General features: G+C 51.6%; 10 protein-coding genes across 10 annotated transcripts; 4 read left to right on the top strand and 6 right to left on the bottom strand.

Moving 5' to 3' along the window:
* Nucleotides 1-144: 144 nt before the first annotated feature.
* On the bottom strand, nt 145-1,677 carry BJY04DRAFT_215551 (pheromone receptor; the record flags this gene model as incomplete). The annotated part of the gene is made up of 3 exons (XM_073715502.1): nt 145-517; nt 590-1,070; nt 1,116-1,677. The coding sequence occupies 3 exons, from the start codon at nt 1,675-1,677 to the stop codon at nt 145-147; spliced, it is 1,416 nt and encodes a 471-aa protein (XP_073573931.1).
* A 1,088-nt stretch (nt 1,678-2,765) lies between these two features.
* On the top strand, nt 2,766-4,449 carry BJY04DRAFT_215550 (uncharacterized protein; the record flags this gene model as incomplete). Its single annotated transcript, XM_073715501.1, has 2 exons — nt 2,766-3,163; nt 3,210-4,449. 2 exons carry the CDS (start codon nt 2,766-2,768, stop codon nt 4,447-4,449), a joined length of 1,638 nt encoding a protein of 545 aa, XP_073573930.1.
* A 591-nt stretch (nt 4,450-5,040) lies between these two features.
* On the bottom strand, nt 5,041-8,575 carry BJY04DRAFT_14458 (SMEK family protein). The gene is made up of 9 exons (XM_073708752.1): nt 8,336-8,575; nt 8,075-8,171; nt 7,905-7,986; nt 7,805-7,854; nt 7,418-7,744; nt 6,570-7,370; nt 6,353-6,520; nt 5,876-6,309; nt 5,041-5,819 (listed from the first exon to the last, which is right to left on the bottom strand). Exons 1-9 carry the CDS (start codon nt 8,447-8,449, stop codon nt 5,157-5,159), a joined length of 2,736 nt encoding a protein of 911 aa, XP_073573929.1. The 5' UTR covers nt 8,450-8,575; the 3' UTR covers nt 5,041-5,156.
* A 1,065-nt stretch (nt 8,576-9,640) lies between these two features.
* Nucleotides 9,641-10,273, bottom strand: BJY04DRAFT_14415 (uncharacterized protein). Its single transcript, XM_073708745.1, has one exon. The coding sequence runs from the start codon at nt 10,153-10,155 to the stop codon at nt 9,799-9,801; it is 357 nt and encodes a 118-aa protein (XP_073573928.1). The 5' UTR covers nt 10,156-10,273; the 3' UTR covers nt 9,641-9,798.
* Nucleotides 10,274-10,391: 118 nt separating this feature from the next.
* Nucleotides 10,392-12,097, bottom strand: BJY04DRAFT_205995 (uncharacterized protein; the record flags this gene model as incomplete). The annotated part of the gene is made up of 4 exons (XM_073713658.1): nt 10,392-11,140; nt 11,307-11,693; nt 11,883-11,939; nt 12,013-12,097. The coding sequence occupies 4 exons, from the start codon at nt 12,095-12,097 to the stop codon at nt 10,392-10,394; spliced, it is 1,278 nt and encodes a 425-aa protein (XP_073573927.1).
* Nucleotides 12,098-14,246: 2,149 nt separating this feature from the next.
* BJY04DRAFT_182878 (uncharacterized protein) lies at nt 14,247-15,935 on the bottom strand. The gene has a single exon (XM_073710385.1). The coding sequence runs from the start codon at nt 15,436-15,438 to the stop codon at nt 14,854-14,856; it is 585 nt and encodes a 194-aa protein (XP_073573926.1). The 5' UTR covers nt 15,439-15,935; the 3' UTR covers nt 14,247-14,853.
* Nucleotides 15,936-16,352: 417 nt separating this feature from the next.
* On the top strand, nt 16,353-17,027 carry BJY04DRAFT_182877 (uncharacterized protein). Its single transcript, XM_073710384.1, has one exon. The coding sequence runs from the start codon at nt 16,621-16,623 to the stop codon at nt 16,798-16,800; it is 180 nt and encodes a 59-aa protein (XP_073573925.1). The 5' UTR covers nt 16,353-16,620; the 3' UTR covers nt 16,801-17,027.
* An 827-nt stretch (nt 17,028-17,854) lies between these two features.
* BJY04DRAFT_225955 (PAP/25A associated domain family) lies at nt 17,855-21,573 on the top strand (the record flags this gene model as incomplete). The annotated part of the gene is made up of 4 exons (XM_073718308.1): nt 17,855-18,464; nt 18,547-18,588; nt 18,648-18,866; nt 18,941-21,573. The coding sequence occupies 4 exons, from the start codon at nt 17,855-17,857 to the stop codon at nt 21,337-21,339; spliced, it is 3,270 nt and encodes a 1,089-aa protein (XP_073573924.1). The 3' UTR covers nt 21,340-21,573.
* A 946-nt stretch (nt 21,574-22,519) lies between these two features.
* Nucleotides 22,520-24,260, top strand: BJY04DRAFT_14374 (bifunctional triacylglycerol lipase/ester hydrolase). The gene is made up of 4 exons (XM_073708733.1): nt 22,520-23,252; nt 23,341-23,525; nt 23,646-23,908; nt 24,016-24,260. Exons 1-4 carry the CDS (start codon nt 22,656-22,658, stop codon nt 24,072-24,074), a joined length of 1,104 nt encoding a protein of 367 aa, XP_073573923.1. The 5' UTR covers nt 22,520-22,655; the 3' UTR covers nt 24,075-24,260.
* On the bottom strand, nt 24,261-25,521 carry BJY04DRAFT_14375 (Dcp1 family protein). The gene has a single exon (XM_073708735.1). It carries the CDS (start codon nt 25,400-25,402, stop codon nt 24,446-24,448), a length of 957 nt encoding a protein of 318 aa, XP_073573922.1. The 5' UTR covers nt 25,403-25,521; the 3' UTR covers nt 24,261-24,445.
* Nucleotides 25,522-25,609: the final 88 nt, after the last annotated feature.

The raw sequence follows: 25,609 nt of genomic DNA, 5'->3' as shown, positions 1-25,609 counted from the left end.
CAGTCCGGTCCAGTCCAGTCCAGACTCTGGGGAGGGCTAACTAAAGTAGGGTACGGAGTAGAAAAGAAACAAGTACCAGAGGAGCTGCCCTGCCTCCTCCTATGCACCCACCACAAACAAAACAAACAGCCCATACGCCTAGATCTAGGCTTGTATCTCCCTCTCCTGCTTGATAACCTGCTTAACTCGGATGAAATCCGTCCCGGTAGGCAACATCTCCAGATCGATATCCATGCTCCCGCGGCTCTGGCTCTGGCTGCTCCCCGCCCAAGCACTGGTCTGGACTGTTGTTGGGTTCGTAGGAACAGTTAGGGCTGCTGTTGAGGCTGAGCGGGCGGGTTGGTGGGGATGGTGGCCGAACCAGGTGAAGTGGGTTCTAAGCCAGTTTCCTTTCGGGGAGGGTTGTTGTGTGTTGGGTGAGCGGGGTGTGAAGATTGAGGAAAAGGACGATTTGCCCTTTTCGAGGTCGGTGGTTGTGAATGTGAAGGTTGAGCTTGTGCTTGGTGAGTGGTCGATTCTGAGAATGGTTGACTTAGCTGCTTGAACTGGATGTAGAATAACGAGGGATTAATGAGGGAGGAGTGCTTACTGTGCTGCGCTGTTCTTCTGCACGAGGTTTGCTCGGCTTGGTGAGATCCCACCGGTTTTGCGTTGGAAAGTCCCAGTGGTTGTAGAGAGGACAGAGCCGAAGAAGGAACCGAGACCGACGCGGTCAAGCACAGAGTGGTACATTCTCGATGCATCCTTGCCGCATCCGAAGAAGAAGAAGCAGACGAACCCCGCTGCGACGTCGATCCAGCGGTCGTAAAACACCTTGCCGCCTGTTGGGACCTTGACTATCGTGGTCCAGGTCTCTTCTGAAAGAAATGGCCCTTCATAAGCATGCCACGGCAGGGACGACTTGTAGTTCACGTAGACCACATAGGCTTGCATTGGGAGAAGGGCTAAGAGCATGAGGAGGGAAATGCAGAACAGGCGGAGGAATCTTGATTTGTTGAAGCGTGAGCTTGCAGAGCGCACGATGTCGTTGAATTGGCTTCGATAACGGTGGAGGCGAACCAAAACGAGACCTGACACGGTTTAGAAATGCAACTTCAGTGGACGAGATCACATACCACAATAGTACGTCGCAATGAGACAGATAACAAGCGGCCATATATAGCCCAGGGCAAGGCTCACCCAGCTTTCATCCTGGCTAGTAACGCAGCCAGATATGGCAAAGATGTAGTAACGGTTGCCCTGGTAGAATATATGCATGACGGCAGCAATCAGCGGAACCAGGATGCAAAACAGAAACTCCATGGCACGGTTTCGCCATCGTTGACGCTTGCTTGGGACGAGGGTTGCGCGGCTTGTGTCCATCACGTTGGCAAGACTTCGGAAGATGCAGAGCAGAGAGCCAGGTACAGCAACATAGGAACTGATGAAGATCTTCGCCTCGAAATCACACAGCCCTTGGCCGTCATACCAAGTTGCGACATCGTCCGTCGGCCAGAGAAATGCGTTCAGGATGTTGAAGGTGTTGAGGACAAGGAACCAGCCCACCAGCTGAACAGCGGGAAAGTTTCTGTTCTTCCAGTGTAGGGCCAGGGGAGGTATCAAACCCGCGACGGCAAGAAAAGAAAAGACCTGTAAAGCTACTCCCTCGGCAGAGCGCGTCATCTTGAGCGAGCTCATGGTGAAGTATAGACTTGTAGACTCGGTTAAGACGAAGATAGCAAGGGTAGTAACGGTCCCATACAGTTGCCTCCAGATGAAGTCCAGCGTCAGGAGGAGGCGGCAGATTATGAGGGAAGAAGTAAATCCAGCAACATCCTGCTAACAGGAGACAAGAGACATCAGGTTAGGGTTTCCGTTTGAGATGGCAAATGACTCTGAAACAGGTACTGCAAGAGAATAGCAGTGTTCCTCGAAGTCATTGAGACAAACGACTATTGGCGAACTCTTTTTGAGGGCCGAAATCGAGGCAGCGGGGGAGGAGAAGCAATGTTATACAATAAGCTGCAGTCAGACGAGCCGGTGGGCTGGCTGCAGACTGCCGTTGACCGGGGCATTTGTCTCTGCCGATCGCCTCTAGTGGAGACGGCAGATATGAATGGGTATTAAGAGGCTCTTTGATCAATAAGGCAGAGCCGTGTTGGTGAAAGGAGATTCTAAAAGCAGAGCATCTCGACGGTGCGGATTGCCTAATTCGGGTGTCAATAGACTCAGATGCTCAATAAGGGAGGTTTAGAACAGTGTCACCACTCACTCACTCACTACTCACACACAGATAAAATGAGATTGCCGACTGGACTGGAAAAGGGAGTTTGCTGTCTGCAAGAGGACGAGACTGGGCTGCATTATCACACGCTGGGCCTTGTTGCATTGGATGGTCGTGTTACCCGCCTCAACGGGGACTGCCCGTCATCGGTCATCCGTCGTCAGTGGTAGTACTCTCGTCTCATCGTGCATCTTTGGAGTAGACTTTAGTGAAGGTACCTGTACTTGGAGAATGCATACAATAAGATGGTGGTAGATAGTACCCAGGTAGAAGTTGACTAGCGACGCAGGCCAAGAGAGGAGATCGATCGCCGTCATTGTGACGGGGAATCGTCTCCATTCTTCCCCACGAACTCCTCTTTTCTTCACCTGAACCCCCTTCATCATTCGCTGCTGTTCAGATTACCTCATGAGTTGAGATCCTGTTCTGCATCATCTTGACCTCTCCTGAATATTGAATAATACATAAACCATGAGGCTCCCTCCATCGCCTGCCCACCGCAATGACTGAAGCAACGCGGCAGTTCGCTCCCCGCACGAACTCTCCCTCCGCCAGCCCCATGAGCCTCCGTCATCGCGGCCTGAGTCGTGCGGCCACCATCAACCTTACCGAGGGCCCTTCCGCCCCTCAACGTCGCAACTCTGCCTTTTCTGACTCCGTATCGGAGGCTCGGAATACCATCCGCTCGTCAACTGACGAGCTGCTCTTCCCGCGTGCAACCAGGGACCGCACTGAGGACGCGCGTGATGAGGAATCTCACTGGCATTCGGCTCCGTTGGGCCTCGCCCTCCTTCCGGCCGTCGCAGGGATCTTCTTCCAGAACGGCAGTGCTTTCGTCACAGACGTAACCCTCTTGGCTTTGGCTGCTGTGTTCCTGAACTGGTCCGTCAGACTACCATGGTAAGTCCAACTCTTGTCTCGCACTATACTATCTAACTCAATCTAGGGAGTGGTATCGCTCGGCACGAACTATCCGCCACCAGGAAGGTTATCATATAGATCCCCTCGAACCACCAATAGGCCTAGACACAAGCACCTCCGATCCAACCCATGGCGAAGACGACGAACCACCAGAGCGCGATGAATCCTCACCCCAAGACACCACCAACGCAGCCGTCACAGAGCTCCAAATCCACGAACTCGCCGCCCTCGCCTCCTGCTTCATCTTCCCCCTCATCGGAACCTGGATCCTACACACCATCCGCTCGAACCTCTCCCGTCCCTCAGAAGGCCTCGTCTCAAACTACAACCTAACCATCTTCCTCCTGGCCGCCGAAATCCGCCCTTTCTCCCACCTACTACGGATGGTCCAAACCCGCACCCTCCACCTGCAACGCATCATCACCGACAATGCCACCGCAGACTCCGACACAGACTCCGCTAAGCACTCCGCATCCGAAATCCAGGACCTAACAAAGCGCCTCGAAGAAATCGAAGCCCACATCGCTTCGCGCCTCGACACACCAACTAACTCCGAGCCAGAAACAAACGAGAAAACCCCCCGAGAACCAACCCTCCAGGAACGCGAACACAGCCTCTCCCTCATCAACCAAGCGATATCCGAATACCGCAAGGGCTTCCAATCAGACATCGACGCACTCAACCGCGCAGTCCGCCGGTACGAAAAACGCACTACGGTCTCCGCCTACGAGACTGAATCGCGCCTTCAATCCTTGGAATTGAAGATCCGCGACGCACTCTCCCTTGCTGCGGCTGCACAGCGGTCATCGGCTCAGCGATATAGGTTGAGGGATTTACTTGGTTTAGTCCTCGATTGGACCACCGCTGCGGTCCTCCTACCAGTGAATGTCGGCATCGCGGTCGCTAGCCTTCCAGTCCACCTTGCGAAGAGAGGAGTGTTAATTTGCAGAGATATGATCCTCCCAGGGATGGGTGGTAAGGGGCGTACTCGTGCTGGAGCTCGTGCTGGTGCTGGTGCCGGGGTTGGTATTGGGCCCGGCGGTGCCGGTGCCTCTGCGAGTGCCGGAGCTGGAGTAGGATCTGGATCTGGATCTGGTCAGAGGACCTTAAAGAAGAAGCCGAGCAGCAGCAGCAGCAGTGCCGGCATGACCAGCAAGGGCAAGGCGTCTCACCTGCACCCGCAATCGCAGCCACAACCGCTCAGGTCTTCAGTTCCACTACAGCAGAAACGGCCTAAGAGAGCGGTGATTCTTGAAGAGGAGTAATTGAGAAGTTTAGGATTTGACTAGCTTCGGATTGCATATGGAGCTCTAATTTCGGTTTTTTTTTTTGGTTCACTTGGGTTTGTTAGTTGGTTAATTGGTTGTCTTGCATATAGGTGCTTAGGGTTTGTTAGTTCAGAGAGGGCTGATTTATCTAGGTAGGGCAGGCAGGCTAGGGCAAATAGGGTCTTAGGGTCTTAACACTAGATAAAATGCACATGTACACACACGTAACATATACAATGCCGTGTTATTGCCGAGGTATCTACACGTAACCCCTATCTCCATAGCTACGAATACTTGTGTAGCTTCGCACATGGTAAGATCGCAAAGAGAGAAGAAGAAGAAAATCCCATAGTTATCAGTTCATCTGGTAGGTATCTAACGCACGGTAAGGCAAGGTAAGCTAAGATAAGTATGATGTGATGTGATATGCTTAGGTATGCACCCGTCCCTCCGTCCGTCCGTCCAACATCCATGATCAATCCATAAACCCCTCATAAAACAAGAAGAAACAATCGAGTGGCCAGGTCCACCCCAAACCCTACTTCCAAGGCGAAGGCGAAGGTGAAGAGAAAGGCAACGGCAAAGGCTATGCAAGCATACATTGCAAAAAAAAAAAGAATTAAATTCAACTAAGCCCACCTCTCCGCAGAGAGCTAAGCTAAGCTAAGCAAAGCGAGCCAGGCTTCGAAGTCGAATACTCAGGTTCAGCCCTCCCCGCTACCGCCCTCGTTCTGATTCTGATTCTCCTTCTCATTATCACCGGCCGTTGTACCTGATACCGATGCTGATGCTGATGCTGATGTCGATGTCGATGTCGATTCCGGCGCTGAAGCCTCTCTCGTTTCAGCGGCTTTCACCACAGATCCCAGATTAATCGCAATCCGCTTCGTGACTGCGTTCCCGGGGCTAGAGCCAGTGCCAATCTCCCCACGGGCATTCGCACCCTTCTCACCACTACCCGCTGACCCCGACCCAAGCGAGCCACTCCGCTTCCTCCGTAACCCTGCACTCCCTGTGGAACTGCTCGTTGAACTGCGCCGTTTCGGCCCAGCGGAAAGCTTGATGAGTTCGTCGTCGTCTTCCTCCTCGCGGCGGCGTTTTTCGGATAGCCGCTCCGGGGGTGTTGTGATGATCTGGGAGGTTGGTGTTGAGGGGGGTTCTTCGGGGTCGGCGGGGGCGTCTTCGTTTGTGGTATCATTGGGTTTGATCTGTTGGTTCTGGGTGGAGGATTCGGGATTTGTATCCATGGCGTCGTTGTCTTCGTCGTCGTCGTCGGGGTAGTCTACTAAGGATTTTACAGAGGGTGATGCGGATCCGTTGGGGATTTGAGCTTGAGATAGGGAGGTGGGTGTGCCCGTTTGGTCCTGCTGCGACTGGGTTAGTAAGTATGGCGAGAGTAAACGGGAAGAAAAAAGAGTCGTACCTCTTCCTCGTCGTCTGATGTGTTGAAGTATTCCTCCTCCGCGGGATCCATTTCCTTCACGCCTTGCCAACGACCGCTGGGTGGTGCTTTGAGGACCGGCGTCGCCTCCTCCTGCGAATAGAGCGTTGAATCTGCGTCTTCGCTGTATCCTTGAAGCTGCTCGTAGTGTACGATAAGTCCTTGGAACGTGTCGACGTAGGTGATATTCCGCAATTTTTCGGAATATTTTCCAACCACATGCAACGTTATCGGCTTGATGTGCTCGCGCTTGATGAATTCAAACAGTTCAAGGCAGGCAGAGTTGAGCAAGTTATCGCGCGGCATGGTCTCGTAAACAATGTCAAGAATGAGTCCAAATGTGTCGTTATGCGTCATCAAAGCTTGGTAAAAGGTATCTTGGAGGCTAAGCAGGGTTCGGAAGAATTTCAAAGCGGCTAAAGGGTTAGCTAAATCGATAGGCGGGGAGGAGAAACGTACTGAGTTTGAGATGTTTCTGAGGTACGCGGAGTAATTGAGTGATATGGGCGGCAAGACGCTCGTTCTGAATGACATTGCGGCATCGGTAAAGGTGTTGGCGGACGAAGAATGTGAGAATGTCGACTAGATGTGAGTACAGCGCTACTTGTTGAAAGGTTAAATCATGGGCTAGATATAGGTGTTAGCAACATTCGAAATATTCCACCGGGGTACTCACGACTAGATTGGCTCTCAAGTCGCTTCAATGGAGCAAATAGTCTTTTCGAAGATTCGTCAAAGTGGTTTTGGACAAAAGCATCCGAGAGGATATTAGGGCGCAACTTGGCAGCATGTTCGGGACCAGCCCGAGCCATCGCAGCCTGTATAGGCACCTGGGGGTCTAGTAAGATCTTGATCGCATCAGCGAGTTGGTTCTTCACACCGAGATCGGCCTCCGTGTGAAGCAAGTCAATAAGAGTGTCGGTAAGGGGCGTTTTCTTTTCGTTGACGGCCTTGAGCATGTAGCTGCGCATCATGATCGGGTCGTGGTCGAGAAGCGCGACTAGAATGTCAATGCCTGTCGTCCGAATAGCAGGGTTGGGGTGCTTGATCGCAAAGGCAATAACGGCAAAAAGGCCGTGGCTGATGAGATTCCCGTAGAGGGTAGCGCGCTCCGGTACCTGTAGGTTCTTCGCAATAGACGCGCATTGGTGAAGGAATTGAACAGCATCTTCTTTCCGCTTCGCGTCCGCGCTTCTGGGGTCGAAGACCGAGAATAATTCCTTCAGAAAAGGCCCATCTGACTGGATGTGGTTCACAATGTCGACCTGGTTGTAGAAGATCATCGAGTTGAGGACAGAGAAAGTAGGGTCGTCGAGTATCCGCGCGAGAACGACGTCTTTCAGGTACTGTAACCGCCAGGTGTAGCGGATCTTGCGCCGAATAGCAGGGTCCCTGATCGGGACCACTTCCTTGTAACGCGACTTGTCGGACAAGTACTGCCGGTGGTTGGCTTTATGTGTAGGGAACTCAGGATCATCTACAATTGTTAGCGCAATTGTCCCATACATAACGAGTAATGCATACACTCCAATGCCCCCACGACCCCGAGTATGACGTTATCGGTGACAACGGTTTCGATTATAGTGGTGTCGTTGAGAAGTATGAGGGATTTCATGATATTGCAAAGGCGGTGCAAGTCGGTAAGACTCTCGAGGTCTTCAGCGACACCGACTAGAGGGAGGAGTTTCTGTATATATTCGTCTCGGATGACTATCTTGGAGAGCGCATCCCGGCCGGCCTGCGCTAAACTGGCGGCTCTCATCAGGTGATCGATTTCGGGGAGGTTCCCGAGCTCAGCGGCAGGTAATGAGATAGAGTTGATATGATCGAGGTCGTCGGAGAGGGCATCATCTAAAAGCGCGCGTGTCAGCACCAATGGCTTGAAGGACTCCTTTTAGGAAAAACGCGTACCGGCTGCGGCCAATGTAAGCAGGTGCTGTTGGACCGAATTGACAAAATTCCTGGCCATTGTAAGCGAAAAGCACAATCGCGCGCGACCGTGAAGCTTTACCAGATCACAGCGCATCCCTCGGCCTCCTGGAAGCTCAATGCCATATCCGTCTGGTTCGGTTCGGTCCACACGATCAAGGTGTCTAACACGCGGCAGGGAGTGTCAGCAAGTATCTCACACGCATTACGCTCGCGCCTTCTACACTGGCGATAGCGGAGAGAAAGGCCGACCTTGTTGCTTCTGATACCCGCCGTCCTTGGAGATTCTCGTCTCCAGGAGCACCCGCACGGGCTTATCCTCCGACTCGACAAATATCCGCGGTTCATCCTGCAAAAAAGAAAACCGAGTCAGCGAGAGTTCCAGTACAGGTGAGCGCGCCGAGTATATGTTGGCTATTCGCGCCCGAAGCAAGTGGCGACCTGCGTCGCGTGGGCGCAGGAATGATGCCATATGTCCGGTCATGCCATGCGATGACCGCAAGGAAAGCTTACATCGAGGATTCGGCCTGTGCAGAACCCGGTGCCCCGATCAAACCAGTCATTCTCCTTCAGTTCGTAGACCTTCACCCGCTTGCGATCGCCGGGTGGCTGTAAGTCCAACGCCATGTTCCGGGTGGAGAGGAAGGAGGCGCCTCGTCACTCCGGGACACTTCAGGAGTGAGTGCACCGGCGCGAGGAGAGCGCCAAGGTAGAGGGAAGCAGGAAACGCGGGTCGCCGGATGGAAGCTAAGGAGAGCAGGAGTTGACGGAGGAGATTGTCGCTGTGGGGTTTCAGGCGGCAGAGTCAAAGGGAGATGGACGGCGGATGGAGAACGGGCGACGAAGCCGAAATCTTCGTGTGGCTGACGACGATGAGGGATGATGATGCGTGGTGGTGGTGACGATCTGCTTGGGTTGGAGTCCGGACCACCTGGCGGCCTCGGCAGCGGTCGGCGCGAGAATAGGGATTTTTTTTTTCAAGAGGGATGGATCAGGGTCTTGAGGCGGTTAAAGGTCTTCTTCAGGCGCAGGGACTCGAGGCAGGCAGGAATTCATCCGCCAGCGACACACGCGACCGGAGGGGGAAACCGAGTGAAGAGCGTGACAGGCTGACAGGCAAGCAGACAAGAGGAGCGGATGACTGTCAGCTAGGCGGGATTGGGGATCGTTGGGTTTGTTAGGCTGGGCTGGGTCCAGATTTAGATTCTGATATCATCCCCAGTACAGAGTACGGAGCACGACAGCATCACAAGCCTCCGGTTCAAGCAGAAAGGAGAAAAGCAGTCAGGGGACGAGAGAAGAAAAAAAAAAGAAGCTTGCTCGGGATGACGTGCCTTCAATCTTAATTCACACATCATCCATTCCGCTGTCTTTGTTGCCAAATCCCCACCTATCCATGGTTCCTCCCGCTGGAACGCGTGCTCCTATACAACTAGAGGTCAGGAACAGCTAAGTAGGCTTTAATTGAGTGGTACTATCTTCTCAGTTTTCAATTCCAGTTATCATCGCATGCTTGTTTGAAAAATGATAAAAAGACAGCCAACGTGATATGCCCATGTACCTGTACCCCCAGCCAAAGTACAAAACAAGCTCCTCCCCGCGCGCTTATTCCCCCCAGAGCGTACCGAACTTTCTCCTCTGCTTCTTATTTCCCTCCCCTGCATAATCTAGCCCTTCCCCTGTGGCCTATCAGCTCACTATCAAGCTATCAAGCCATTTATTACACTACTAGTGAATCTGATACGTAGCTCCTTCGCCTCTGCAGCCCTACACTACACTGTTCGAGTCGCATGCAAGGTAGGGAACCTACTTCTCCATGGGCATGTCCCAGATATCAGCGCGCAATATTAATTGAAGTTAACCCAATACATACAGAAAAGAGACAATCATGAGAAACCAATAAACCAGAACCAGAACCAGAACCAGAACTAGAACAGACAATTCACATAGATAGCATGGCAAAAATGCGATCCAGATCAAACTCCAGTAACTCTTTTCATGAATGTTTGCCTGCTCCCCATGTTCCTTTTGCCCATGACCCAAAGAATACCAAACAAACAGGAGAAGAGAAGAACCCTTTTGCTGCCAAATCCCAGCCCAAAAACGATGAACGCAACAAAATGAAACCTCGGACAGCGATGTTGAACACCTGAACCCCCAGATGAGATAAGAGCCGACACACACATACACTCGCTCGCATGAGACACCATCCCTACCTGGCAAGAACTGCAACATAATAACAAGAGATGGTCCAAATGCAGCCGAAAACCAAAGACAGCCAGAACAACCCAATAGAATGTGAAAATGTCCAAGTGGATGCAGACAGCGAGCATGAAAGTAAAAGACCGACTCCAGAAACCAACAGGCCGACCGAGCTCCACCCAAGCCAGTAAACCATACCAAATCCACAGCGCAGAAACGAGTCCCAAATAGAAGAAAACGATGGTCGCTCCAACTCGCAGTCTTCCAAATATGTACCATGTTCATCCCAGTATTAGACACAGAGCCTCTTATCAAACGCCAGGGCGCGAAATATTAACCAAAAAGTAAAGTCGTCAGGGAACCTAGCTCAACCCCAGACCGAAGCTTGAACGCCAAGTCCGGCTTTAGAGCCCCAGACTCCGCTGCTGTTGCTCCACCCTAGACCAACGCCACCAGAGGTGTCTTTGGCACTAGCTGGGCCAGCAGTAGTGGTTGTTACGTTGGAAACAGATGGCACTGACCGATCATTAGGACCTTCTGGTGTGAAACCGAACCCCAGGGGCGAAGGCAGAGGGGTCGTGGACCGCTTGTTCAGGGCCGGGTTAGGAGCTTGAGCAGGGCCACTCTGTTGAGCGGGTCGAGAGCCGATGGGACCAACAGAGCCAATGGGGCCAGCGGTTGCCTTTGAGTGTGCCTGGCGAGCAGATGGCGAATCCGCTCCAGGGGACGAGGCCGAGGTCACAGGCTGTTCAGCGCTGTCGTACTTGCCAAAGACGGGGTTGATGCCAGAGCTCGGAGACGATGTGCTGTTTGCGCGCGAAGGAGACTGAAGGGCAGATGCGTTGGCGTTGGCTTGCGCAATGCTGTCAGGTCCGCCTTGGATCGACGACTGACTGAAGGGATCGATGCTTCGGGGGGACGCGCCACGAACACCAGCCTGGCTCTCTGGCCGAGAGCCATCATCGGCGAGACCGCTAGGAGGGAAGAAGGCAGGGCTCTCGTTGCCGTACAGGGCTCGGTGCTGACGCGCTAAGAGTTCGCGGCGACTCTCCTCGCTCATGGCGGCGGGGCTGAGCGAGCGGTCGGACTTGCCGGCAGACATTTCGGCGAGAAGGCCTTTCAGGAAAAAAAAATTATTAAACCATGTTCTCCAAGAAGAATGTATGGGGCAAAGCCCCAATGTATTATACAAGGCAATGGATACATGCGGGTAGAATGAGCATGGGGAATCTTGGATGTATAAGGAAAGAGAAAAAAAAGGCTCCAAAATGCTACCACGTACTTCGGTTGTACTGCTGTTCCTGATGATAGTTGCGGAGTTCCCTCTCACGCTGTGCCGCCATCCGACGCTTTGCTTGCATCATTTGATCCACTTCATTTGGACGTCCTTGAAACCGCTGCGAAGCATAGAAGCCTTGCACGTTGGGGTTGGGGCTCGGGTGCATCCTGGCGCCATCAAAATCGCTGATCGAGTGGTGACGCTGCGCTGGGTTGGACGCGCGCGAGTCTGTGAAAGGTTGTTCAGGATAAGTCCTTGTTGAAGAAGGTGTCCGAGGCTCCGTACCGTACTCAGCGTGGGGGCGGCCCATCATCATCGGCATTGAGTCTCTGCGGGGGGCTGCCCACAGCTTTCCACTCTTGACTAAATTGTCGATGGCGCGATCAACCTCTATGGCAACAAGTCAGCAATTCTGTCCTACTCCATACAACAGTAGAATTTCGTGCCGCCCGAGCGCTCGGCAATCCGTAACGAGTCCCAGGCCGAGTTCCTGCATTACTTGCAAGGGTTCCGCTGTGGAGCGACCGGCATGAAAGATTGTATGGTGAATTGTGCAAGGAAACCTCTTCGGGTGCATACCGTCAAACTGAGATGAGAAGGCGGGCATATCATCACGCTGGGAGACAGAGCTTGAGCCTGATAACGAGTGTGTAAGTTTTCCATCCTACACCACAGCAAATTCAATTGTAATCATGAGTTCGAGACATACCTGATCGCGACGGAGGCACAGGCTGCTCCCATGATGGCTGGCGGGCAGAAGGCGCTTGCCAGCCCTGGGGCTCGTAGTATGTCATGTTGATCGATAGGAGACCGCGAAGTATAGACGCAAAAAAGCGGCGAGGACAGACGATCCGCTCGGAGAGAAGTCGGACCCGATTCTATGTTGAGATCAAATGGTAAGCTTGCAGGCCGGAAAGATACAAGTAAATGTGTTCGAAGTCAAGTTTCAAAGAGTAAGTGTGGAAGTCGTATCTGCAGCAAACAGCGACCGGTGGCATGGGGCGGAGGCGTTCTCCAAGTTCCTGAATTGCCCGGTGGAGGTATCGTGAAACTTTTTTTTCACCTCACGTTCCGCGGTCGGGTGCCAACCAAGAGAGTTTGATCAAGAAATGCGCGAACACCATCCGGTAGCGAATAATAGAGAACGATCAAGGGGACACAAGAACTCTGTTCAATCTGACCGGAGGGCGACCGCTCTGCGGCGAGGAAAGGATTTTGATCGGGGTGGGAGAAGTGTGGCTTACAAGAAAAGGAGTGATTGTCCCTCAAGGAATTCCGGGCGGCTCTACCACGAGTGAACGAGGCAGAAGGAATACTAAAAGAACAACTTTCTCAACCCCGAGGCACGACAGACGGAACAGAGTCTGACGTGAAAGAATGGAAAAGGGAGAGAAGGCGTGGGGGGGAGGAGAGAGAAAATAGAATCGGGGGGGTGGGGAGAGAAAAGAGGGAAAGGAAGAAGAGATTCAGGTCGGGTAGGAGTTCAGTGAGAGTTGCGACGACGGGAAAAGTCGAGAGTCGCAGCACCAGTGACTGACTGGGGCCGTGAGCCTGCCTGTGAGGGGAAAAGCGAGCGATGTGGATATCAGGAGTATTATTACTTCTGACCGGGAATAATAATAATAATAATCTCTCTCTCTCTCCAAGAAAAACTCAATAGCTTTAAGGGGGGTGTTTAACGGACAGAGATTTCATTCTTGAAGGTGTTTTTTCAGGATATTAATTGCAACTACCAAACTAATTTCACCAAGTCTGACAGGATGTTCGGGGCGGGTTTCCATATCTTCGAAGGATAAGAACGGGCCAACTACCAAGGTGCCCTTGGGATTGAGTACTGCTACTTGTTATTACTCCGTACTCCATAAATCACAGCCCATGAGTAGATTGAGAGAATCAAAAGCAAAGAAAGAGGAGGGTGGACATCGGATGATGGGTGGAAGGTGGAAGTGAAGATGGATGATGGCTTTGGGCTCGGAGTGTTGATTCGCCTGCTCGGGCCCGTTCTTTTTTAGGTCTCCTTCCATGGATCCGACCACCACCACCCTACAAGATTATTACAATGCAATTCATTATTGCTGGGGGGGGAATATCTGAGAAATATAACTGCAAACAACCAATAGAACTGCACTCCCCTCATTACATTTCTTCCCTTTCTGCATGACAATTGAAAAGATATATACCGGGGGTTTGCCGAGTTCGCATCCTTGGATGCTGCTGCAACTGCAAGTCTTAGGGGTCCCACCTTCAAGTCCCTTTACTTCCGTTGTGGTACACAACCGGTATAGTCTGAGCCTGGTGTCCACCATGAACAGCCTAACCTTGATGGAAAACTATCGCCATCGAGACCGACCTTGGGAGCCAAAGAAAAGACAGAATGTTGACAAAATCAGGGAATGCATCAGAATTTGCCGCTGACCCCAGACACCAGATGCACAATGGCGTATGCGGGCCATGATGCAGTGATATTATTCCTTTGAATGTTACAGTTGTTCAGTAGGCTTTACCTAGTCCGAGTTTAGTGGCCGCGGACAACCTTTTTCCACAACCACTGTCCCACCCTCCAAGCCTTGGTGACTTGGTCTTTGGAGAAATTTCTCGTGATTTCAGATTGCCATACCATTGCTATATTATTATTAGCACATCTTTTCAAGATCGTCTGAACGGCTATTCCATGCAACTCGGCCAGCACAGTGTAATTTATGAATGGTTGGTGGGAAGATATAATTCGCCTGTTCCAGCTTTCTGATCACTACTACTAGTCTTTCACAACCAGCAGGATAATGGATCTCTGATGTTATCTAAGACTGTAGCAAATACACTATAAACTACACCTTATCAATATAAAGCCAGATATGCTTTACTACAATCTCGACTCGCGATTTTTGATTATTGTGGTTGACAGATACATATTTTTCAAATTACGTACTATTTCAGATAGCGAGCGACAGCGGAATTAAACCGATTGAGGCTGGAGCGCCTCGGCCTCGTGAGCATGCCATAGGGTAGTCAACTAACCGTACGTTCAATACTACTGCTACTCCCTTCATCCGAAGCATGGAGACGGTCTGTTCGGCGGGTAGGAGGTAATGATACCTGTTGAGGCAACAGCATGTGGCAATAGCTCTAGGCGTCACACTTAACATCAAGTGCAACCTGTGCTCTGGAGTAAGCTCTGCATGCTCAAAAATCGCTGATCAAGCGGGGAGCTTTATTTGTCAGCCGCAAGTTCATGCTTTGCGGTTCTGCGAGGGATTCCGAGGGGTCAGTATACCGGAGTATAGACCCCGCAGAGGCGCCTAATACTTCCGCATTTCCAGCGCTTGACCTCCAGTGTGTGTTTCGCATCATAACCACACTAGGAAAGAGACGAATCTAACCGTCATACTGTGAAGACCGGGGTTGATAAAGGCTGATTTAGTTCAGTTACAACAGCAAAGCGAAGTATAACACGGATATCATTCGGGGCCCTACAGGAGGATTGGAAGATGTACTTGAGAAACAAATAGTATTTACCTCATTGTCGTCATCGCCCTGCAAGCAGCGTGAACCCTCAGATCGAGCTAGCGGCTGCAATATTTGAGTGAAGAATAGCCTTTCGAGATAGGGACCTCATGCACGCTGCACGCTGCACACTGCACAATGCACCGGGCTGAGTGCTGAGGGGTACGAAAGCCTGAGGTATCCGGCTGAGATGCATCAACTTGCTGAGGCCTTTTATTAGGAACCCGACCTGAAAAGCTGCTCTCAGATGTCGGGTAATTCGCGAATAATCAATAGAGACAGATAGGTTATCTGACAAGATTGGGTGTATTGCCAAATTCTCCGACGTCTCTAGGCCACCCGAACGGTCACTATTCCCAGCGTAGGTTTTCTTTGAGCCCAAGGTAGCGAAAGTAGGCGAATGGTCGAGTATGCAGACCGGATCATACCACGAGATAGCACGAGGACAGGAATAATAAAGGCAAGCGATAAACCGGCCGTCTTGATTCATGGCTGTTCCAAGGTCGGTAGTCCTCCGCTCCGTCTTTGTTGACGGACGCATCCAAGCACTGCAAAATCGCTCCAATAGGAAGACAAAATACGTTGACCTTGACGCATCAGGTTCAACCGTTAAGCCAAGGCAGGACCTCTCCATGGTAGGATCAGGCAGTGCACCCACGCGAGACTGAGAGAGATGGCATGGGACTGTGGAAATCCTGACAAAGGAAGCTCTCCAAACAACCCAAGTCGGGGGGGCAGGGGGCCGGGAATCGTTATCTTCTCCGCATTTTTCAACTGACAGCAGCTGGTTTCCGTGGATTGTTCTCGTTCATAACTGGTCGACCAGTGTCGGCTGCGCCATGTTGATGATCTAGAGAGGTGGTGGAAGGAATAAAGTTGATCCTAGGGCGATGGAGAGTTGTTCGATCTCCAAGGATCTTCACGAGGACCGTTCGGTGAATATTATTTGCTTTAAGGATTAAAGGATTGCGGCAATTGTCTTGGTCACAGTCATCCCCAGAGTTATGACGACGGGAGCCGGGAAGTGGCCAGATGCACCCAGTGCTAGTCCAAGAATAGATGGCCGTGATTTGTGCGGTTCCTTCCTAAGTGAGACAAGCCCTTGAACGTCCTTCGTTTGAGTTTAGTAGTTACGGACTGTCAGGGGTTCCTTCCTTGATATACTCAGAATCTCAAATATCGACTCTCTGTGTGCGGCTGCCCAGAATAGTGATATGCGGACTAGGAGCGGACCTGTACCTAGGTTGTATACCGGTAAGAGTCGATGATGGCTGACAAGGATTGTGCTTTCCCAGACGCGCTCTTCTCTTTGATGATTTGGTCCTGTCGTTCCTTCCTTTATATGAGCCGCGTCTCAGGGCGCTCCCTTCAAAGCTGATTCCCCCTTTTGGCTGTCATAGCGCCGCGACTCGCCCTGGACCCCCCGTCAATGGCCACTATTAATCCGGATGCAGCACCGGCACGTGTGGCCGTCTCACAGACTCGCTGACACCCCTTTCACCACCTGACTGCACAGGTAACGCGGCTGGCTGCCTCGTTTCACATACTACCACCTCGTAAACATGAATTTCTCGAGTCCATATTCCCGACTGCGACCTCAAGATAGACGCGTTCTGCTCATGATCAAGGGCGTTGGCCTATATTGGATCTCATTGTATGGAGACTCCTTGAGATGAAACGTGAGGGTGTGATGAACAATAAACCTTGGAGACGATAATACCACTGGTTCATTAAACTCATAGAATCATATGTCTGAGACAAAGCACTTAATATCCAGATCTATCATACACCAGTTATCACTAGCTACAGGCTGAGTATGAGAAGGAGGAAATCTGGATGTAGTGGTTCTTGGGTAGACTACGGAGGATTCAGATATATTTCCAGAGTTGGGGAGAGACCCAAAGCCCGACGCCGTTATAACGCGACGAAGAGGTCAAGAGAACAATCAAGAGATAGAACCAAGCGGTCCAGTGAGGCTGCTGTCATTGAGGGCTAAAGCCAGAATGATAAAGGGAACCACTGACAGGGACCGACTCGGCGACTCCTCTTTATTCACAAAGCACTTTAAGTTCATCAGCTGTTTGGATCAGACTCTCTCCCTATTCTGAGTTCTTCAGGCTGTTTATTTATCTCCTTTTGCTTTCGCTGACGAAGATCTCATCTCTTCACGTTGCAAACGATTGCAAACAACAGGCGTGTACTCAGAACGTGGTTGTGGTTGAATCTTACTGCAGCGGCGTGGGTGAATTTGAGTCGACGGCCCCTGGCTCACTCTGATCGGCCAGTCTGAACCCCCTCCGCGCGCCGCGCTGTGTCCCCCTCTCCCGTTCACTAACTCGTCCAGCTTTTGGCCCTACCACATCCTACTCGCAACACCCTTCTTGTCAAAATTCCTGTACGTCAACAACACTTCTTACATCTTACCAGGCTGGCCCTTTGGTGCGGACATTCCAGCGTGTTCCTGAATTTTATTTCTGGAACCTGTGTCTTGAGTTGTGTGGTTCTGAGATTTGCCCTTCCCGCTAGAGTCTATCGCACTTCACTCCCCTTTAAACCCCGTTGTCACGAACAGTCCGGTCAGCACACCTTCTCTCCCTTTTGACTTCAGTTTCTCGCGTTGGAAAAGCAACCCTCTGTTTTATTCTGAAAGTCCTGCCATTACTCACTGTTTCCGATCTTGCAGTCCTGCTTCGTCGTCTCCGAGCCTCCGACAGAGGTGGAAACAGCAACAAGTCGATTTTGCTGGAACATCGCCGGCCGATACCTCCGCTACGCTACGCCCTCCTTTCTCGACGACGCCACCCCGCGCTCGCACGCTCTTTTGTCGTTCAACTACGTTGTTGGTCTTAGAAGGGTACAAATCGCATTGGAACTTAGGAGTTACTTGTGGCTTTTGAACTGTCCCTGTGGCGAGTCGCTCTGCGGTGCGAGAAAACCTCGAGTCCGGCACTTTTGGACGGTTCCGAACTCGAATTTTGAATCGAGAAAGCGTTCCTTCGCGGGCCTCATTTAAGGAGACCAACGTTGTCGGGCAACGTTGGTGGTGCTATATGGTCACAGCTACCGATGGGCATGACAGTCTATCGTCTAGACGAGGTGAACAGTCACCGATAGCGTCGGGAAATCCTTCGACTATGCCGTGGAATTTAAGCCACGAGGAGTCTTCAGAGGCATCCAGTCGACCCGCATTGACCTCACAACAGTCCAACTCCCTCCCCTCCACACCCTACCAGCACGCGCGTAAAATCTCGTTTCATTCTCGATCGCCGTCCCCACGTCATGGAAGCACATCGCCACGCTCGACTCACTCCGAGTCAACACATATTCCTCCCTCTGCGCGCAAACCGTTTACGGGGTGCAAATACGAAACCGCCATGTCATTCTTCCGGAGACGAATACCGTACTCAATCGGCGCCGACCTGCTGCCGGAAGAAAAGGAGGGTCTTAAACAACGACTTGGGCCGGAGGATGAGAAGAAGCTTACTGCGGACATGCTGAAGGTCTATGATCAACTTCTACCGTCGGCAGAGAGCGACAGCCGAAGGCGAAAACTTGTCCGCAAGTTAGAGGACCTCTTCAACAAGCATTGGCCTGGATGTGAGATCAAAGTCAATGTTTTCGGGTCGTCCGGTAATAAATTGTGCTCAAGCGATTCCGATGGTAAGTATTGCTCTGAATGTAACAGGGTAATTTTCATGCTGACTTGAGACAGTTGACATCTGCATCACAACAACCAGCAAAGAGCTGGAACATGTCTGTTTGCTCGCGGATGTTCTTTCAAAAAGTGAGTTTGTGCCCTTGATTTCGTGCGGTGCGGTAATGCTAATCGTTTATATCCATTAGATGGGATGGAGCGAGTTGTTTGCATTTCTCACGCGAAGGTTCCCATTGTGAAGATTTGGGACCCCGAACTACGATTAGCATGCGACATGAATGTCAACAATACATTAGCGCTAGAAAATACTCGAATGGTCCGGACATATGTGGAGATCGATGATCGAGTACGGCCGTTGGCCATGCTTGTCAAACACTGGACAAAGCGGAGAATATTGAACGATGCTGGTACGTTGCTATTTTCCCCGGCCATGTGAAGGAAATTGCTGTTGCAGATCTTGATGCTAATGATTGTGTTGAAGGACTTGGTGGCACGTTAAGTTCATACACGTGGATCTGCCTGATCATCAACTTTCTCCAAACTCGACAACCGCCGATACTACCCAGTCTCCAAGCCCGACCTCATAAGAAAAGGCTCACCGCAGATGGACTGGTATGCTCGTTCGATGACAATCTGGACTCGTTAGTTGGATACGGGAATGAGAACAAGCAGTCTCTTGGAGAGCTTTTCTTCCAATTCTTCCGCTACTACGGCCACGAACTAGATTACGAGAAGTACGTGATCTCCGTCCGAGAAGGAAAACTGATATCGAAAGAGGGCAAAGGCTGGCACCTTCTGCAGAACAACCGTCTCTGCGTCGAGGAGCCTTTCAATACGATACGAAACCTGGGGAATACAGCAGATGATACGTCATTCAGGGGTGTACATATGGAACTTCGCCGGGCGTTCAAGACCCTCTCGGACGGTGATTTCGAACTCTGCTGTGAGCAGTACGAGTACCCTCCTGAAGCAGAGCGTTCATGGGAAAGACCGCCTCCTCAGCCACGACCGGTGGTGACGGCGCCGCCGCCACACTCCTCTAGAGGTGGTCGCGGTGGTGGTCGAGGCGGGCGACATTCGAGTCAGTACAACCGCGGAGGGCATTCTGGGGGCCGTCGAAGCTCGAACACTGGTAACAAAAACCACTTCCGGCAAGCCAACGGTGCAATGAGTGCCTCGGAGCTTTCCCTCCAGGCACAGCAGGCGCAGTATCTGCTTCATGATCACCTCTACCAGCAGATACAGATTCTTCAGGCCCAAGAACAAGAACTGCGTTTACAGTTGCAGAACCAGGCGATGCTGACTGGGCGGCCGCCGCCCGTCCTTATCCGCCAGCCGTTCATCCAGTTTCCTGTGCCGCAGGAGACTTCAGGCGACGATAGCTCCCGCTCGAGGTCCGGTACAGTGAATCACCCTCCTGTCAGCGCGTCGACCCGGCAGAACGTCTACTATAACTCGGCGTATCTTCCGGTCGCGGTTCCGGGCGTGCCAGGCAGCAACACCAACCCGCCGTCACCCTCTGCGGTTCCTGCGGTTCCTGACCTTCGTCGTAATCCGCGACGGTCATCTGTTGCTAATGGATCCCCTGGCGGATCGTTAAGAGCTCACTCACAGCCCGCTCGCCCTGTCAATTCACTCCCAAGCTACGCTCCTCTTTACTCCCTATCTCAGGCTGCGGATAACCCCCAGACATTGAGGTCCCGCAATGCGTCAGGCTCTCCGGATGATACGCAAAGCGAGGAGGATGCGTCCATGCCCAACAGTTTACCGAACCGCAGCTTCTATATGGATGAAGCTCGCCCGAGCGATTACTTGGGGTACTACTTTGGCACCTCCCCACAACTGCAGGCCTACCATCAGAACAGTATGCTCTCACCACTGTCGGCTTCCCTTGGGCTAGCACTGCCAAACGGCGGCGTAATCCCATTTCTAGGAAGCGCACAGGATTATATGTCGGCTGTTGCAGGGACTGAAGCCTATGGCGCATCGTTTGACAACGGTTCTATCTCATCACCGAAATCTAACCAGTCGCAGCAAAGAGCCGGCTCTAGAACAGCCGCCTCGAGCGATCGCGGTGGTCCGTTGATCGTGGATGGCTCAGTGCCGCCCAGTGAGCCGCGTATGACGATGTCGACCGACGCCTATGACCCATACAGCTTGATGTCAAATTGTACTTCAAACTCTGACGACCAGAATACCGATACCCCAGCTAGCGTCTCGGACTCTTTTTCCCAGGATTTTCAAGATAGTAGTTCCGTGGAGATTGACCCAAGTTCTTTCTTTGGCCGCCAAACCTTGGACTCCAACACGCTTGGAAACTCTTCTGATGTTTTAATGAACGGCCACGCTGGGCAAGCCAGCCTCCTTTCGAGTCGTCTACAGGGTCTTCATGTCTCAAATGGCGAGAAGGCGGCTGATTCTGGGCTGAAGCCCACCCAGGATAAGAACAGGACCGCCCATTCTTATAATGACAATGATAGAGAAGCTCCCCGTTCAAAGAGCCATCTTACTGCTGATAAGGCTTCGTCGGTGACAGACCCACATGCGGCTTCGCCTAATGGGAAGCGTCGAACCAACGGCTCTGATGCTCCGGAAAAGACCACCGGACACTCCAACAAGTCCAAGCCCAAGCATCGCTCAGATGCCTTGCAAGCGCCAGGCGCGGCGCATGGGGATTCGAATCGAAATTCTGGCGCTCCACGGAAATCCAACGGCGCTGGCTCAGGGGCGCAAGATTCCGGCTTTGCCCATAGCAATAGCGGCTGGCAGACGACCAGAAAGAAAAACAGGAAGAATAATAAGCTCTCGGACCACCGACACGGGACTCACAACGGTGCAGAGCCCCTACCCGTGGATGAGTCCATGAGGAAAGGTGGTTAATTGCGTCCTGTGGTTCGCCTTATGGTACTGCACACCCTTGACACCAAGAACTGTCAATCCCTGGATTTCCTCGATGAACGCTTCAGCTCATTGCCGACCGAGTTTTAGTGATACGGTTCTGAGCTCACCAAACTACAAAAGTGCGCGGCTTCTGGACGTGGATCCGGACCGCGATCATAGCGACGAAAGCATGCGAATGAGATGGCACCTGTACAGCCTGTGCCGAAAACTTGCGTTGTATCGATTTATCATACTTGTGACGACTGAACATTTTCTTTTCTTCAGCTCGAAAGAGTCATTGGCATTGTATAATAGAGGCAGCGACCTCTTGAACAAAATGATATATGGCGGCGAATTGACTTTTGTTTCTCTGGTTTTCTTTATGGAAAGTATATGACATATGTCTGTTTCAGTTCTTCTGCCTACAATTTCCTTATCACCTGCAATCGGTTGTTTCATACTCATCAATGGCGTTTGAAGGTCGGATAACAGTCGGTCCCAGACAACGGGCATGTCTGGTTGGAACTCGATCTCCGGCCGGCTCGCGTGGATCTGACTTGCATAGTTGTATATGCTCTTGGTGTCGCGACATTTGCCCTTGCTGGAGCGGCTGCAGGCTTTATTCAAACCTCGAGACACAACTCTTGGTCCGAACGAAATGCAGGATCCATCGATCCCTGACGGCCTTACCACTTAGCCGACACCAAAAGCGAGCTGACTATGCTTCATTCATGCATTCATGCTGTTATTTTTCTCATTTTCTCTGTACCAACTGGAATTGTTCTTGCGTTGCTGGCTGTGGATTTCAAACCGTTTCTATCCGGCATGATCATTGTCATCATTATCATTGTCAATATACCATCATAGCAGGGAGCCAGGCGAGTGGGTTCAACTTATACATTGTGCTTTGCCATGCGGTTGTTTTCTTCTTCCAACAAGTGTTTGAGTTCTCTTTTGTTCATGTTGGCACTGATACAGTTTGTGGTTTGCTTTGCTTTGCTAAGATTCATGCGGACCAGGATTGGGCAATGATTCAGATGTAGAACTTGGGATTTACATACAGAAGGCGAAAGATATGGAAAAGAGAAAAACAATTGAAAATTTAGACTTACACTTGCTTGGTAGCATCATACCTAGTAGTTCTGTAGTCTGAGAAACCGGTCGAGTAACTGACTACTCTCGAGTCTGTATAGCCCAGCTAGTGCCGGTTAGGGCCTGGGGCATCCATCTCAACCTCCCACTTGATCGGGCTCTCCACCAAACCTTCCCATACTCACATCACAATCCATCAATATCCATCAATACGTCCATTCAAAATGCCCCTACCTAAACCTCATATTGAAACGGACAGTTTCTTCCACGAAACACCATCATCCTCATCATCATCAATTTCATACCCCACAACCATCTATTTCATAACCGGAAACCCCGGTCTAATCTCCTACTACCATACCTTCCTCTCCTTACTCGCCGCGAAACTCTCTTCCACTAAACTTCCAGGCTTAAGTCCAGATCTATGTCCGGTTCATATACTCGGGCATAGTCTCGCGGGCTTCGAACTCGAGAAAGAAAATGACGAGCCAGAGAAGAAGAACGTGCACTACTACAACGTTGAAGAGCAGATTCTCCACGTCCAGAAGAGGATACAGAAACACATCCTCACCCTCCGAGAACACATCGCAGCTAAAAACACCACAGAGAAGCCAAAGGTCATCCTAATCGGCCACAGCGTCGGCTCCTACATCGCCATGGAAGTCCTCCGACGACACCGAGAAGCCCACGCCCACGCCCACGTCAACGCCACTTCAGCACCAGAGTCTGACTCTGACTCTAACTTTGACATCACGGCCGGCATCCTCCTTTTTCCGACTGTCATGGACATCGCGATGTCGCCGTCAGGCAGGAAACTAACAGTCTGTCCTTCTTTTCTCTTTCTTACCTCCCTCAAACCGGAGTCCAGAACCAAGGATAGAAAGGAATCTTTGCTAATGCAGCGTCCAGTTTCTCCTCTCCATGATGCCCAATCTAGCCCTCGTTGTTTCCTTCTTAGCTAAGGTTCTGACATCTCTCCTTTCGGCATTCATCCTGAGAGCTGTCATTAGCCTTGTCATGAAGAACCCGCCGACCGAGGCGCGCGATGCGACGGTGAGGTTTCTGGAGAGTCGGAGGGGGGTTAGGCAGGCTTTGTATGTTTTTTTCCCTCTCTCGTTCTATTTGTTCATGCTCTGCTATTGGGACAGAAGTATGCTAGGAAGAGTGGATTGGGGATATGCATGCATGCTAATCAACAAACACAATTGAAACAGATACATGGCAACAGACGAAATGCGCGTTATTAGCAGCGACAAATGGAGTGATGATGTGTGGGGTGTTTCGGCGGCATCTGTTAAAGATTCAAGGGGACAGCCGCTCCCACCCGCGCAGTTGTACTTCTACTTCGGCCGGAATGATCACTGGGTTGCGGAGCGGACGAGGGAGGAGATTGTTGCGGCTAGAGGAGGCTCTAAGGCAGGAGCCGGGCCTAGGATGGTGGTTTGTGAGGAGAGTGTGCCGCATGCGTTTTGTTTGAGTAGGTTTTTTGCTCCTTTCCTGTTTGTTTCCGGTGCTGATGTAGGAGGATACTTGTGAATGGAGTGGGTTGGCTTATAGGGAATTACTAACGTGGTGTTTTTCTAGGGCATAATGAGGTTATGGCAAGGAAAGTGGCTGATATGCTCGGGGAGATATTGAATTGAAGCGTCATTTGTAGGGATTATCATGGTTGTTTATTCTAGAGACGTTCTAGACTGGTGGCGATGCGTGGTCGGTGTGTTAGAACAGCTTATAGGGCGAGCTATACGGCCCAGGCAGCAGCTGGTTTGTACATTACAAACAGCTATAATCATAAAGACAATCACCCGGTACAGTTGCCCACCAAGGACGATTTGTCCATATATCTACCTCCTTGACCGTATAGCGTTGAGCGGATTGCGCCGGACTTTCTCGTGGCGGCGAATACCCGCTGACCTTCATAGTCCGTAACTCAGAGAATCCAGCAACTGTGGCTGGAGATGAGCACCGACTGGGCGGTAGCGATGGTTGTATATTTAAATCGGTAGAGGTTGTCTCAGGTCATTGGCCCTCCTGGCTGGGCTAGACCACTCCTTCTAAACAGATCCAGTAAGACATCAGGCTGTTGCAGACCCGGGCCAGGAAGTGGAGCATGAAACGTCGACTGCGGTGCCTGACTCGGGGGAGTACTGTGAGCCTTCACGCTCCACGCATCGTCCTGTGCTCGTTCCTGTCCAAACAGATCCCTAAGGGAGATCTGGCGACCCATTGGGACGGACTGCACGTCAGTCAGAGGGTCTGCGGTCGCGGAAGCTGCCGTTGCGGCAGCATGAAGACCATTCTGGCGGGAAGCTTCGAGCCGCTCGCGTGCCAACTTTAAACTTTGGCCACCGATGGTGGCGCATTCTTGAATGACCTGAGCATTAATACTGCGAGTTTCGGCCGTTGAACTCGGCGGCGGTTCGGAGAAGACCCATAGACCAAAAATGCGGACATCACTGGCCACCTTAGAGTCGTTGGATATAGGATCAATGTCGGATTTCAAAATGATATATTCTTCCGTAATTTCCACATTGTCGCCGTCCGTCAAGGGAAGATCGAAGTTGTTCAACCCACGTCGGTTCAGCACGAATACGCTGTATCGCTCTTCTCCCAGACTACCCGGCACAAGTTGGCAGACAAATAGTGTACCCTCGACACCGGTCTTCTCCCATTGTCGCGTGGTCGGGCTGAATGTGTAGACGACAGCAAACGGCGCAATAGACTGGATCGAGTTCACGGCGGGGTTGTGACGTTGTAAGACGGAGAGGTTCAGCTCCTCGTTTGAGCGCGGAGGGGCCGAAGGCATGCTTTCCTCTTGTTCGATCAGGTGTTGAGCATCGAGGTAAGCTTGGTAGTCCGAGTCGTAGCCCGACTGCTGAGGATACACCTGGCTATGACGGTGATTGTTGTGGGTATTGTGATTGTTGTGCTTCTGGTAGCTGTTGGGCCGGCGGGGTTTGCGTGTCGCCATGTTGAACGTGGTATATCGGAGTTTAAAGTATTTCCGAGTAGAGCGAGCTCAAAGCCTGCAGGACCCAGGAAGGAGCGAAATGCGATAGTTAGTTGGGAAAGAGCGAGCGAGCCTAAAGGTGGAGTGCAGATGGTGTGGTGAAGCTGTAGCATTCTCCGCATTGAGAAGGCGGTCTACAGCGACTGCGGCGCAATGGCGGAGATCCCC

This window comes from Aspergillus karnatakaensis (assembly GCF_047715665.1).
Source record: "Aspergillus karnatakaensis strain CBS 102800 unplaced genomic scaffold BJY04scaffold_11, whole genome shotgun sequence".
Lineage (NCBI taxonomy): Eukaryota > Fungi > Ascomycota > Eurotiomycetes > Eurotiales > Aspergillaceae > Aspergillus > Aspergillus karnatakaensis.
The sequence above is the reverse complement of the archived record's forward strand: the minus strand, read 5'-3'. Positions and strand labels throughout refer to the sequence as shown.